This window comes from Gymnogyps californianus, chromosome 13 (genome assembly GCF_018139145.2).
Source record: "Gymnogyps californianus isolate 813 chromosome 13, ASM1813914v2, whole genome shotgun sequence".
Classification (NCBI taxonomy): domain Eukaryota; kingdom Metazoa; phylum Chordata; class Aves; order Accipitriformes; family Cathartidae; genus Gymnogyps; species Gymnogyps californianus.
In genome coordinates, this window is record NC_059483.1 from 7,075,938 (window position 1) to 7,091,643 (window position 15,706).

Here is a 15,706-nt window from a genome sequence, read left to right on the forward strand (position 1 = left end):
TATGGCAGCTTGGAATTTGGAGAGCCTGGTTATCTGAGAAGACAGTCTTCTCTTATCATAACAACCTGAGAATTTACTACCTGTGTTTTATCTCCAAGCAATAACAGAATTAACATTTTGAATATTTGATTCAGTATAAAAGAGCTGTTACAGTTACCCTCATGAAATTAGATGTGTGACTTAAACTTTTAGGTAATGATTTGTTTTTAAGAAGGAAAGCTTGAAGTTGTCAGGAAGTTTTAAAGAAAACTGTTTTTTTCCCCAGGACATTTGAAGTATACACCTGATGTAAACAGATAATGGTGCTTCACATTCTTTATCATCAGCAAAACAGACAAAATATGAGAAGAGTCAACAGTATAGGTTCAATTTCACTACTCCTAACTGTTCATTAATGTGTTTGCGTTAGTTTTGTCCTGTGAATGATAGGTAGACTTTAACAAATAATATTTAAAGACCTTGAACACCAATTTCCCTGGCTTCGGTCTGCATCAGACAGGGAGAATGGTGAAGGAAAGTAATTGTTTTTTGCTGGGAGAAATGAGAGATGTTGCACAGTCTGACAATTTTTACTCTACAGTAAGCTTGCCTGCTACAAAGTAGATGGATTCTCAATAGTTTTGTGTATTAAGACAGAGAAGTATTTGACGATGTTGACATGGTTAATTAGCAATAGTGAGGACAATCACTCGGGTCGGAAGTAGCAGTTGAAAAGATACCTGATTTAATAATGCAAGTTCCACCTGCTGTGCTTGCAAATGTATTCCTCAAGACTCGTTGAGTGGATTCCCATCCTAAGTGTGGCCCTGATCCTGAGCACTGTGGAAACTGTCTGAACAACTCAGACAGGATCGAGTAGGACCAGTTGGTTTTATTTGACTTATGTCTAAAGCAATTGACTCACGTTTTTCAGATACATTGATGCAGAATATGTAAGAAGGTGAAAACATGCATGCAGGTAAAAAGACTAATAGTAGCAAATCAAGGATGCTTTCCATATCTTTGCTTGTTAATTTGACAAATCTTGGCAGATAGCCGAGCTGTGTTTCTGAAGTTGGCTTTTAGCATCCCTTTATAGTAGCCTAAAATAGGCAGATGCTTTTAAGTAGTATGGTAGTTTTCTACATTTTTAGTTGTCTCCTTCACCCTAGTTTTCTTTAGTTTGCTTTTGAACAGTTGCTTATTTGAACTATTCCTTTACATCACTCTCTGTTCTATGAATAAAGCAAGGTAAAAGTAGAAGGAAACAAAATTACTCTAAAGTAGATTTCTTCCAAGTCAAAAAACCCATAAAGAAATAGCATCTTTCCTTCCATTCTGAGCACAGAGGGCTTTATTTAATTCCTTGTCTCTTACTTTTTTTTCTGTTCTGTTAAGATGTACAGCCAGGCAGAAGGTACGTACATTCTTTCTTATGTACTCTGGAGTAGAACGTCAAAAAAGCGACATGGGTGAAAGTATAGTGCATCTTTCTTGTTTATAGTCCTTGAACTATGACAACCCCAGGAATACTTATTTGATGGAACACATCTTGCCGGGTAGGCAGAGTTTTAAGACTGCAGGTGTATACATGCCTCTCGGATCTAAGGAGTTTGAACTGCTAACAGAATGAATTTCACCTTAATTTTCATTCAGAGTGATGATCTTTGTCTACAATCATTGTTCAAAACTGTTGCTTTATAAACAGACCATGTTAGAAAGACATTGCCACTTAATCCTTCTTAATTATATTAATCTTAGGGAAGTGATTTTCCTGATTTCTACTGCTTCCATTGAAAGACAGGAAATGGTAGCTCTGCTAAGGAAGAATGTAGTTGATTGTCATAAGGAGAAGCTATAGTGCTAATTAAATGGCAAAGGTAGCTGCTCAACTTCCAGGTTGAAAAGCAAAACTGTAGTGCAGAGCACAACTACAGTCTTTGCACCTGAGATTATGGCACCTGTTATGATCATAAGGAACAATTAGTAATGATCATATGCAGATTTTTTTCTTCTTAAGATGAAGAATATTTGGGGGAATTTAGTATTCTTGCATCAAAACGTAGTTTTGTGAGCCCTTTGCCAGGTGTAAAACTACTTAATCTCTGAAATTGCTTCAATAGCTATTGTTAAACTATTGCAAAAATTGCCAGTTCAGATGAAGAGGAAGGTATTGTTATTGTAATACTAAAATGGAAAGGACTGACTTTGGCATGTTTTGGGAGGAGAGAACAAATTGTAACAAAGAATTTATATGGGCCATTTCCCCCCAATTTTCACGAGAGTACTTGTAGATTCCAAACATGTAGGATTTGAATCATCTTTTGTGTTGTGTGCTGAGGTATCTGTCAGGTACTGGTATGAAAGGGCTCTGTAGTTTATAGTAATAAATAGAAATTAATAGCTCTTTGGAAAAATAAATTTTTATGTTTCTAGATTGTGCCAGTATCTGAAGGTCACACATCTGTTTGTCTCTCTAAACTGAAAATAAAAAGATAGATGGCAGAATTATCTGTAAAACCATTTCCTTAGGAAATACTTAGGCAGGGCAGGAATTCAGTGCTGAGATTATAAGTGTAGGATGGCCTTCTGTCAGAAAGAGGGAGAGAACTTAAGCCTGAGGCTTTACTGGTGGGGAACGGCGCTACTGATGAGATGCATCTGAAAGCCAACATACCCTCTCTTACATCTACGTGATTTGCAAACTGTAGTCCCTTGTGAATCAAGTTTTTCTGGGGGCAGTACGTTAAAGCGCTTGTTGGGAATAAAAAGGTAATATGGAGGTCCCCTTTATGGGCACAGCAGCAGCTCCGATTCTCTTCTTGGAAAAACCCCAACAATTAGGTGTTCCTGCTTTACATTGCTTGTTACACGCCCCAGTGAGAACAGCAGCATCAGAGAAGTCTCTTATTTAGGGAGAGAGGATTTCTTGGGAAAAAGATCAGTGGATTGTAATGTCTTGTAAAAGCAGTGAAACAAACGTTTCTTTTCAGAATAGCAAGTATCAAACTGCTGCATTTTAAGGCAGTGCAGAAAAAGTGAGCCACAATGTTCTCTGCTTCACCAGCTAGATGGACCAGTCAGAATTGTTGCTGTGTTTTGTTTTTTTTTTTTTTTCCTTCCCTATATTCATTTTTAGGTGATGGTTGCAGAAGCACTGAATATTTCCAGGGAAACATACTTCGCAATTTTGATGGACAGAGCGTGCAATGGACCTGTTATGGTTGGCAGTCCACAGGGTGGTGTTGACATAGAAGAAGTTGCAGTTACTAGCCCAGAACTTATCTTTAAGGTATTAAAATAATATTTTACACTAAAAATTTTCCTTGTCAGTTATCCAAAAGAATATTTTCTTTTCCCCCCTCTTTCCTTCCATTTTTCCTTCTTCCATGTATGGAAAGAAGACAATAAGAACCATAAAAATTATGTTTCACCAAATAGGGGATCAGACCTGTCATCTAGTAGATGAATGAAGCATGTTTAACATCTGATTTTGTTAGTGTTTGTGTCTTCAGCTTGATTAGAAAAAGAGCTTAAATCTGGCGGTTATATGATATGTTAAAATTAATATCTGAAATGTTTTATAAGTGAGTTTCACTTTCAGCAAGGTACACAGCTTTTTCACACGTGGGTCAGTGCCATTATGGTTATTGTTTCTGTCGTTGGTTTTTTTTTCCTAATTGACAGAGTTGTTAATTATTTCTTTGTACCTGGATGACTTTTGCATCTGAAATACAACTCTTGTAATTGCTTTCTTAACGATGACTACATTTAAGTATTTTTTTATGTTACTGTGGTATGCTAACGAGTAGATAAGCTATTCATCTGGGAAAATAATTGATACAATCAAGTATAATTATTCAAAAATTGTAAAAATATTTAATGTGCATTTTAAAATTACATAAACTTCACAGTGTTACTGGGCAGTGACACCCATTGCCTTGAAAATATTCCAGAAGATGTCATAAAAATTAACAGACTAAATATTCGTCAATGCCATCTGTACAGTAATTAAAAGTGGAAACTGGTGTCACGTTGTCTTGTCAGCATGCCACCCTGAAGAATTATATATTTTTTGGAAAGACTGTTTCATAGTTGGTGTGGTAATTATAACATACCCTATAGGCAGCTGCTATAGCCTCAGTCTCAGAGAGCTTTGGCAAACAGCCATGCTTTAATTACTAATTTGCAAATGTATACTAAGTGTTTTCCTTTTGAAGTTATAAATCTCCATTCAGATTGAATATTTAGTTATATTTATGCATGTTATTGTTACAGGAGGAAATAGATATTTTTGAAGGCATAAAGGATCATCAGGCACTGCAGATGGCAAAAAATTTGGGATTCAAAGGACCTTTGCAACAGCAGGTAACTTGACTGTACTCCCTCAGTTTTTACTGAAGACTTTTTAGCCCAGCTATACGATAAATGCTTTCCAAATAGACATGAAAGGCTAAGTGTCCATTAGATCAGGACCGATTTGACATTTTAAGTACTAAATTGCACCTATATAATTGTCATCAGGCTTTAGCAATTTGAATAGGGTCCGTATTGTTCCAAAGTGAAAGTCCCTGGTCTTTGAAGCAATTGATGACAACATGCCGTTACACCATGTGGGATTCTTTTGATTTCATTGGAGTTCCATTGGAGGTCAGTGAATTACATGAATAGAGCTTTTTTGGAAAATTTGGCCCTTAATATGGGGAGAAGTAAAAGTGTATCTCTCTGTGTAATTGAAGTTTGGTTTTTTTGTTTTCTTTTTTTTCTTTTCGATCTTCAACTCGAAACCAAAAGGCTGCCAGCTTGTTGTCTTTTCAGTATCTCTTTTCTATATATATTGGAATTCCATATTGTACACAAATATGCAAGATATTTTGCCTTTATGAATAATTTTGCAGAGAAGAGAAAGCTTGTTTAAGCTATTTTTGCCTTTTTTTTCCACAGTATCAAACTCTCATTTTTGTAGAACTCCTTTATTTTTAATTCAGCAGTTTTAATTATTTTCTATCCCAACCATGCAATTAACAAATGCATAATCATTAAGTTGATTAACACACATTTGAAGATTTAAGATTTAGCTGTATATCTAATGAGGAGGAATGATTATGCAGAACCTTTCAACCCTTGAAGAGTTCTGGTACTTAATAATTAACAGCAATATATGGACTTTTCAACAATACAGTTAAATAATGCTGCAGTGAATGTGTTTCTTTCCTTGTGCTATGAACTCAAAGGAGTTTACTGAAGCATAGGGAATAGTTTTTATTCAGACAAATCCTAGTATTTACTTATACATTCACTATTTCTAGGTTGGGGTTTTATGCTTTGCCTCAAAGAGGCTCAGTGCTTGTAGACCTTGAGAAAGAGAAACGTTGACATTAAGCTGCCTGCTTCAGAGAGGTGCTGAAAGATGGAGCAGCCCTTAATAAAAGATAAGCGATTCTGATGAGCTGTTAAAATTACAGCAGCGTACTAGGGCAAGAACAGCTTTTCAGGTTGCCCAGAATCACTGTGGGGTTGCACGGTGGGACTCCCTCCCTGGTGTCACTGTTGATAGCCTTACCCATGTGGTGTTAGGGTAGTTTGTCAACCGGAGTGTTCATGCCAAGGAAACTGCTGCTTTGGTGGGTGCAGGTTTATAACTGATAATTTTTTTAAGGTCAAAACCACTGAGAATGCTTCAGCTGATGACTTTTGAGCAGGGAAGACTTCATAAGCAATTTGTATGCTGCTTCCAAACTGTAACTCTTCAGAGAGTCTTAGACGTGTTGGTCCCAAAACTGGACACAGCACTCCAGGTGCAGCTGTGTCAGCACTGAGAAGAGGGAGATAGGAACATCCCTCACCATGTTCTTCCTGATGTAGTGCATTATTGGGGTTGAGTCTTTCCAGTTGTAATGTTTTCTTTCTTATGAATGACGTTGTGGGAGAAAGCTGACTCCTGGTTTTTTATTCTCATTCACTTTGCTTATTAGGAGAGGTCCCAAATATTTTTGGTTTGTGTACTTCAGTTAACTGATCAGTAATGAAGGAACAATTTGAATGGTTCTTTATTAGTGCACTTCTTCATCTGCAAATTTATTTCAGCTAATAGGTTGTCAGTGTGTAATGAACCAAAGGGATTTTTTTTTTTAAATGCATGTTCATGTTGCTGTTGTTTAAGTTGTTCTATTAATGGAAGAATGTTATAAGAACAAAAGACTTGGAAGTTAGTAGTCAGTAACAATACTTTCAGCCACAGAACCAGTCACAGAGATAGAAGGAGAGAAACAATAAGGAACAAGCAAGAGTATCTTGTAAAGAGTAAACAAGCAAGCTTCTGACAATTTCTTCAAGAAACATTTCAGACTGATGTAGGAAGGAGAAATGTATATTTTTGTCTAAAGTCACTAATGTGCACATACTGCAATGATTTCTGAATTTAGACTGATTAACGTGGATGCAACTTAGGTCTCACCACACTGGAGAATATGTCATTATGAACTGTTAGCACTTTTCAAATTAAACTTGTCATAGTAATCATGCTGTTTATTTTGTAGAAAATCTCCAGTTCATGTAGTCTTTAAATGCACATTTACTAAATGTTATGCAGTATCATAATGCTACATTATAGGTATTTTAGATACTATATAAATATGATTAAGAAAAGAGAAATAAAAGCAGTAATTATCTAGAGCTAGTGTGCAATTTAATACATTAAAAATAATCAATAATGGTTTACCTTTGCCTTGAAAACATTAACTTTTATTTTTCTGTGTGGTAATTGTAAATCGCTTGATCCAATTTAGGCAGCAGATCAAATTAAGAAGCTGTATAATCTTTTCTTGAAAATTGATGCCACTCAGGTTGAAGTGAATCCCTTTGGTGAAACTCCAGAAGGGCAAGGTAAGAAATTGAAGGAAACAAATGAATGCCTTATAATTCTTTATTTATGCAAACTATAAATTAAATTGCATTGAAGGCTGTAGCAGCAGCTTTGCATTAATTTCATTTTGTAATGTAATTTAAGCAACATTCATAAATATTCCCATGGCAGATTTTACATTTCAATACCTTTTGTTATTTCATCCAAATACTGGAAGTATCGGCTTCTACATGTTATGCTTGGTGAGAAACAGCAACATTTTCTGCTCTTCTGCTCTTTGTACGAAGTTGGGTTTTTCTTGGTTTTTTTGGTTTTTTTGTTTTTGAATGCTGCTAGAATTACTGAGATTGTGTGGAAAGAAATTTGTTATTTTATGTTTGTAAACATAAGGGTAGGTTAAAATTATAAGTGCATGACTGCAACCTACTAGAGCACAGGAGAAATTCCAGCTGGAACTGACACTTAGCTATGTCCTTTGGGAAGAAAAGAAAAAATGATCTGCTTCCACCATGAATACAGGGCTAAGAAGGTATAGAGTAAAAATAAGGAGCTGGGTTAGCTTTCACATCATTCTAGTAGTTGGTTTTCCAGCAAAACCTTTCCTTCCATTTGTCATTTTTGTCCAACTAACTTGGACAAAGGCGAAGAGAGGAAGAACTAAAGATGCTTGTGGTATATTGAAATAGAGTAGGGCTGATCCAGGTGGATCATAGTTACCACCTTGCTGTTTATCATTTTTACCCATGCATTCATTCCTAATACCAATATTTTACGGTATTCATGCCCCCTCCCTTTGTATTTCTTGTCTTTGATTTGAATGGATAAAGATGAGAAGTTGTGGAGCTCAGGGGAGCTAGCTGAGACTTCAGTGTCAAAGGCTATGGTTCACAAGCACTAGTGACTTCCTAGTAGAGCCCTACCTACAGTATCGTTTTGTGATTCTAGAGAAGTCTTTGACATTGGGAAGTGCTGATGGGTGTTTCTTGAGTATTCTTTATCAATGTTTGTCAAGAAAGACAATTCCAGCTTTTCACCAACTTTATAAGATATGCCCACAGATTAAAGTGGAAATTAGAAAATGGAAAGAGAAAGCTTTTACCCATTTTAACAGACATTGGGAATGTGGCTGCTTAATTGCTGTTCTGGAAACTTTTGGAAAAAGATCACTGCTATGTCAGTTAAAAACACGAGTTCCTCATAGGAGTCAGTACCAATTGAAAGAATTAGCATTTTTAAAATACTTTTTATGTGCCCACAGCTAGTTTGTAAAATAAACAGCTTCTCACTAAAAATCCGTATTTTTGGCTCAGTTGGTCAGGAATTCAGAAGCTGAATTGTGGCTAGAAACTATGCAGTCTCTTCCAATTGTCCAACCTTGTTTTTCCCTTTTTATTGAAAAAACAAATGCAAAAGAATTGGCAGAGAAGTGTCCACAGCTTCAAAGGAAAATTCTGCTGGTAATGAACTCTGCAAAGCTCTGAAAGATGTAAAACAAATCCTGCCCCACCCTGTTTTATTAACGCATCTTAAAAGATGGTGCTCTTTGTTATAAAATAGACTCTGGGACACTAAAATGCCCTATTGTAAATATTTTAAGAACAAATACAAAAAGGAATGTCTTGTCTATTAAAGTATATGAGGATAATTCAGAGACAATGATAAAAATGATCAAAGGTCGTCAATTTTTTTTACGTAATGAGCTGTTTTCAGGTTAAACTAAGCTAGAAGAACATATTTATGGCTTAAATGTATGAATTCTGCTTTGATAGCAGACCTTTTTCAAATTCCTTCTTGGTTGGGGAAGTTCTTGCCACCAGAATCCTTTAGCTATCTGGATAGAGTTTACCTCATGAGAATGATTTCCACCAAATGTTTTAACTCTTTTTATTTGAGAATCTTTTGCAGCACTGTGTGCTCAGATTTCCAGCTCATTTAAAGTACCATAATAACACGCACATTGAATCAGTAGTTTCTGCATTGTAAACCTCACTCAGCTTAATAAATGTAAGTCAAATTCTTAGCAACTAACTCTAGCTCCAGTGGTTCTTACGGAATTTGTGAAATGGGTACTGGGGGAGAGAAACAAAAAGCCCTGCTGTTGACCAGTGTAGTTCTATTGTAGGCTGTATTTTAAATGGAAATGGAAAATTTGCCTTCAGAACCCAATAGACTGTTGTTTTTTCCCTGCCATTTAAATAGATCCATTGGCCTCATTAAAACCAGTTGGGAAGGAGATGAGAAGGACATTTTCATTTTGTGTTGCACAGTGAAGTTAAAGCAGAACAATGAAATAGGGCCTTGTAAAAGGAATGGTCTGGATTTTTCAAGTTCTAGCAATGTGCAACATGTGGCACTTTTGACCTTTTGACGATGAATGGAAACTTTAAAATAGGAGCAACAAAAACTGCTGGAACTTTCCTGTGGATTATGATGTTCACTTCAAAACAAATTCATTGGTATGTTTGTCTGCTATGACTGATGTACTTATCAGGTTTATTTTGTGGATTCAAGACCATTGATACTGTAAAAACAAAATTTCCTTCCTCAAAACTTGTTGAAATCATTTTTTTAGTAGAATAATTGACCAAGATACCTTAACACTACAGGGCAGTATGGAAGGTACCCAGTAGTCCTTTTGCTCGGTCAGATGTCAGAATTTATTATTCTGTTATTTTGGCAGAGCAAAGGGCAAAATCCCCAGTTCAGTACCTACATCATCTCAGCCATGTAATCCTGCAAGGAAGTATGTCTTGGGTGTTAGTCAGTGGACACTGTAGACGTGTGTATAGACACTGAGAAGGAAGTGAGAAGGGTAGAGACAGCACCATCAGGTAACAGAATAGGGGCATCGCTGAGATACTGAAGACATATTTGGCTGGGTACAACAGAGGGGAAATCAGTAGACAAGTAGGGGCAAGCGAAGGAGAGGACAGTTAGGAATGAGAGGAAACAAAACTGGTGGTCCTAAAAGGTCCTAAAGAACCATGGTGGTAGTAACTTTGCATCCTTGCTGGAGTACTATGAGGTGGCAAGGTGAAAAAAATGAACTGATTTGGATAAGTTACCAACTTAGCTTTTCTGGAATGGCTGTGCATATTTAGTGAGGAGGGCTTAATTTGAGGGATGGTAGGAGTTTTTATGCTGTTTTCTTGGAGGTTTTTCCCCATGTGTTTTGCATCCAGGAAGCTGAGGAGCAGAAAGAGTGGGTTTCAAGCTGTGAAAGCCATCTTACTAGCAGACATACACACAAGTCTTCCTGTGCTTATTTCTTTTTTGCTAGCAGTTTCTCTATCTGAAATGTCTTAAACAGGAATAAAGATAAAACAAATGGAAGAACATTTGAGTAGCTTAAGGCAGTTATTTCTAATGATAAAATATAAGTCTCTGTATGAAGACCATTATTCCTGTCAAAGTAACGATTAAGATGGATTTATTTCTTGCTGTGTTTTGTTTTTCACTTGTGTGAATTTCTATTAGAAAATACATTGTCATATGTATTTCCTTTTGTTTAATTTTGTAGCAATTTTTTTGTTAACACTCTTGGGTCAGAAGCCTGTAACTGCCAATTTCTTTGGGTTTTTTTGTTTTGTTTGCTCTCAGTGTAAGCTGTTGAATTGGCAGATGACGAAAATCCGACACTGCTAGCAAAAACAACAGAAGTACTCCATGAATATAAGTGTTGGAGCTTTCTTTGATATTTGTTTAGAAGAAAAATTCATTTGTATAATCTATCATGCATGTAACAATGTGCTTTTGATGGTGAAAATGGTTTGATAAATATTAATAAGTGTTTTTCCTGCTACTTTGTACAGCATGGCCTTTGTTAAACATGAATGTTCTGTAGAAATTAGATTCTATTAATGTGACATTGAGGATGTTCATGTCTAAGGTAAACAGAGCTCTGAAACTGCAGTTTTACTCTAGCTTTGAGTTGTTTTAGCAATTTAAGGAACTGAAAGCTTGAAGAAGAAAAATGGTACAGGTCTTAGTTCATTGTTAAAAAAAATTAAAGCAGCTCTAGTACAGTAGAAGCATATTATGAACTTCAAACATTTCTCCTTTTGGCAGATTTCCACATGATGGTTGACCGGGTAAGATATAGACTCTTCGAAGAGAGATTTATTATACACAAACACTCATGAATAATTTTGTGAAACTGCAGTCACTGAAACGAAATTTGATCCTGTTTTAATTTAATCTGGTATTGGTTACAAATCAAATGTATTTTAAAAAACCCACAAAACCCCCGGCAACATCAGAAAACCAAAACAAGAAATCCCAATGCAAATCAAGACATATAATTGACACTCTCCTATTTGTGTAAATGTTTTGTTTGCTTAGATATTTTCTCGTAAGTTAAGTAATTGTATATTAAAAAAAAAAGAAAAAGGGAGAGATATTTGCCCACCAAAAAAGATTGTGTGATTAGTTATTTTAATTGATGAGTATCTATATCAAAGACTAAAAATTGTCTTTTTAATTGTAATTGACCTCTAGTTGCAGAGAGGTGTACAATGCTCATGAGCACGTTCACACGCACCATGTATATGTTTCAATGGCAATATGAATCAAAACACAGCAGAAAGAAAAACTATTCGATTTTTCTGGATGCAGCATTTAAAGGCACTTAAATCTGACTGGTTTGCATTGAGAAATCAACTATACTTCAGTCAGTAATTATAATCTGGATATAGTACAAGTCAAATTACTTAAATAGTGAAATGATAAGTATATAGTCTTACATTTACTTAGAACATTTTAATCTAATGAGGTGTTTGCCTATGCAAACCCATAGAAATAATGAGTCAGTAAATAGGCAAATAACCAGTTCACTCTACGTGCATTTCTGTTACTGGTGTTTTTATGTGAATATTATTTCTACTAGCTAGTGTTTTGTACCTATTATTTAATATAGTCAGGTTTAGCTGCTACTTAGTTTATTTTTACAACCATAGCAGATGTTGACATTCACAAGAAGTTTTGTATTTACTTTTAAAATTTTCTTTATTTAAAAGTCATCTTTTGATCATTTTTAACATACATTGGCTTAAAGTTGTTTTAAGTCAGAACTTTAGGGAAATAATGTGTGTATAGCTAATAACATTATACATTAAAAATATGGCTAAGGAAAGCATTTTGTATTGCTCTACTAGAAATGAGTGTATGTTACCAAACTTTGCTTTGGATTGCTAACCTGTTACCTGTTATATCTGTCATACTTTCAAAATAATTGAAAGTAGACTCTCTTACGAAATTACTGCAGACCATCTGTCCAAATCATACAAACTGCCTTCATAACTTATGGGAACTTTGTTTAAAGCAAACACAGAAGATCATCTTGTGACAAGGGCATGTGACTGTGTAGTGTGGAGATGCTTGCTGTGCCTTTTCTCAATATAGGATTTAAGGAAAACTTACCCTTCTCTACTGGACTCAATGCTAGAAATTCAGCTGATCATATGTTGGAAGCAGCATCAGTCCCTAAGCAACCTTCTCCCCCTCCCTGCTGTAGTAGTCATAATATTTCAGAAGCTCTGACGAACTGTAATCTCTAAATGCCTGTATGTTGTTTTATTTTTTTTCTTTAGTTGTTTGTTTTGATGCCAAGATAAACTTTGATGACAATGCAGAATTTAGGCAAAAAGAAATATTTGCCATGGATGACAAGTCTGAAAATGAGCCTATAGAGAACGAAGCTGCCAAATATGACTTAAAATATATAGGACTGGATGGAAATATTGCTTGCTTTGGTAAGAACAAATAAATCCAAAAGACATTTGAAGACAAATTCATACTTGTTCAGTGTATAGACTTTGTTTACATTCTGACATTCAATCCACCCTTGGCAGTATTTCAGTCTGTTTTGCTGAGGTTGTCTGTCCTTCCACAAGTTCTTGCAGGAATGAAACTAAAATTGTGTTGAGACTGTGATGAAGGCTGCAGCAGACAGGCAGGGCACATGTGGTGTCAGAGAGAAGGCAGGCTAAGGGAGAAGCCTGTGAGGTTTCTACCTTCTGAATTTTTAAGCTGATACAATTGGTCTTTCCAGTAATTAAAACAAAACAAGAAAAGTCATCAAAATTCGATCGTTAATTTTCAAAAATGAGACTGTGTTACTTGAAAGACATTGCAAAAGTATGTGTGTAAAAACATGATATTCGCACTTACAATTGAATATTGAACTCCATTTCCCTTTAAGGAAAGCTGCTAAATAAGGTGCTTGGTTGTTAAGAGGAAAACACCAGTTTTTTATTTTCCTGAAGTTTCTGTAGAACAGAAATTACTCTTGTGTTTAGAAGAGATAAGTAAAAAAGTCAGCTCTGCTCTAAATCATTTTCATTTTGTACAAATTCTTTTAGCCAGTACAACATTTTATTACGAATCTAATTGAATTAGGCATTTTATCTCAGCTTGGTGAGAAAATGTCCAGCATTTACATTGCTTAGATGTGTACTCTAACCACAAATCTAGAAGATACTGATAATGTGTTGCAGTTGATTCAGTAAGTGACAGTGAGACTTTAATCTCAGTTTTAAAAAAACAAAACAAAAACCAAAAACCCCAAACAAACAAACACCACCCCCCCCCCCCCAACCCCAAACGATAATTGGCAACACTACAGTATTTTTTTTTTAGGATTAGGTATCCCTGTTGAATTACAGGTGACACAGAAGCCTTACTTTGTCCAGCAGGAGCAACTTACTGGGGACAAATAATTCTCATCTACTTTTCCTAGCTCAGAGGATGGTCGTGCCCATGGGAGTGCTTCTAGACTGGTGCAAACGCAAAATAAAAGGCAGTTTCAGGAGCATCTGATATCTGTCCCCAAAATTTAGTTGTCTGTCTTACAGTAATACAAAGCATCATCTACTGCTATCAGAATGATGGGAGGGGAACTTAAGGAGTCAATTTGTCCTTCACGTCTCGTGATGCAATCACTATTCCCAGAAGTTTTTGTGTCTCTTTTTTTCTTTTTTTTTTTTAAATCAGTTTTTGCATTTCCACAATTACCATTCCAGTGCTCATACATGCTTAAGGGAAGGTGCACACCTAAGTCCTAAAATTGATACAGTCATAAAGAAACCTAAATGTTGGTGTGTATGCACCAGATTTTGAATCATTTGTTGTGTTGGATATCCTCGAATAGGTACTGACCTATTTAGAAATAGATATTTATGTAACGTTTTGAGCCATGTTATGTGGTTGTGCTGATATGTTTAAGCCTTTTCACGAATCTTACATACTTTTATGCGAAATATAAGCACTTGATGTTTACAATTACAGTCAATGGAGCTGGACTTGCAATGGCAACATGTGATATAATATCCTTGAATGGTGGAAAGCCAGCCAACTTCTTGGATCTTGGTGGAGGTGTGAAAGAAGCACAAGTATATCAAGCATTCAAGCTGCTGACTGCTGATCCAAAGGTAAAAAAGTGGCGTTTGGACCAGAAGCTTCCCCGTGCAGCAATACAGCTGTGTTATAGGACTATGAATAGTATGCTGAAAAATACAGATAATGGTGTGAACACTGAGGATGAGTTACTAAAGGGGTGATCTGGGAGGAAAATGATTTAATTGTGAACGACCGGACTGACTTTTCAGTTCCTGATCCAGACTCAGATTTGCTGGTCAGTCTTGATTTCTCAAGGCAGTTCAACACAGAAATGGAGATGTGGTAATGCTGGGCATTGTAGTGCTGAACTTTGAACATCTGGCTCCTAAAGTGGAATTTGTGAGGAGATTTAGATACTTAAAATGTCATTCCTAACAGTGTAGTGCCACAGTAGAGTGAGAAGGAAAATGGGTATTAAGCAAATAACTAATTCTAAAGGCTGATTTGTACTCTTTTAAGCTCGAGGTTTCTAAAATATCTGGTTCTGCACTACAGGGTAGTCTGTGTTTAATTAACATTCACAGGCTGGAATCATAGCCTGGTACGTTCTAACGCTTCCTTTTGCAGATGGAGGTTCAGTTGCTCTTTTTTTTTTGAACAACAGGAGAAGACATTAGTCTGTGTGTACTGAGTAGAAGTTATTTCTAGAGATGCATGTTAGCATGCTAGGGTCATTGGTCCCCTTTGCAGACAGAAGTAGAATATCTACTGAGAGAATATTGATCAGGCGTAGGCATTGGAGCATTGCCATCTGACCATCCCTGCCAACGTGGAGTTATGCTTTTGTGTGTAGCCAGAACTTAAGTTGCTGTAGATTTTTTTTTTACTAATGAAAATCTGTCGAAGGGCTTTGATCATCTTTTCCATTTCCTGCACCTAAGCGTCTCTGCTGAAGTCCCAATTTCAACATTTTGCTTCTTTTTGTGGATCTGGCTTTATCTCCTTTATCTCTGTTTTTCTGTGCTTCCATCCATTTTCCTCGTGTTCATTGTGTCTGTAATATTAGCTCCTCTAAATACCACCTTCCTGTGAAAATTGCATTGCTAGAATTGTATACCCTGTGCAGCAGTAAGTGACAAAATGTTGTGACTTTTCAAATCGAGGTGGATATTGTTTGCAGCAAAATTTCAAGGCAAAATCAGGAAGAAAATTTACAGTACAAAATAAGCACAGGTCAACTTCATATTCTAAGCTCTTTGCAGTTTTAACTCTCCTTGCGTGTTTTTAAGGCACGTAGTACCTTGACAGCTCAACTGTACTAGAGAGAGTCATCTGCAATATTTAAAACATTCTTCTTGGATCTTTTTGCACTCCTATAGACCTGGGTCGTGCTGACCTTTTGTTTGTAGAGGTCTAGGTTTATGTTCTTCTCAAGACCCACAGGACAAGAACTGGTTGTCTCCTTCTACTTAGTGATCTTATAAGCTTCAAGTCATTAACATGCCTAAAAGAATACAGACCTGGAGA

The 15,706-nt window shown here is 36.2% G+C and overlaps 1 protein-coding gene across 1 annotated transcript in view; it reads left to right on the forward strand.

Moving 5' to 3' along the window:
• The window catches only part of SUCLG2 (succinate-CoA ligase GDP-forming subunit beta), a 139,616-nt gene that overhangs the window by 68,563 nt on the left and 55,347 nt on the right, over positions 1-15,706 (forward strand). Inside the window, exons 6-10 of the mRNA XM_050904864.1 lie at positions 3,119-3,271; positions 4,258-4,347; positions 6,768-6,864; positions 12,433-12,594; positions 14,129-14,271. Of these exons, the coding sequence (XP_050760821.1) occupies positions 3,119-3,271; positions 4,258-4,347; positions 6,768-6,864; positions 12,433-12,594; positions 14,129-14,271 (645 nt within the window). The remainder of the gene's footprint in view (positions 1-3,118; positions 3,272-4,257; positions 4,348-6,767; positions 6,865-12,432; positions 12,595-14,128; positions 14,272-15,706) is intronic.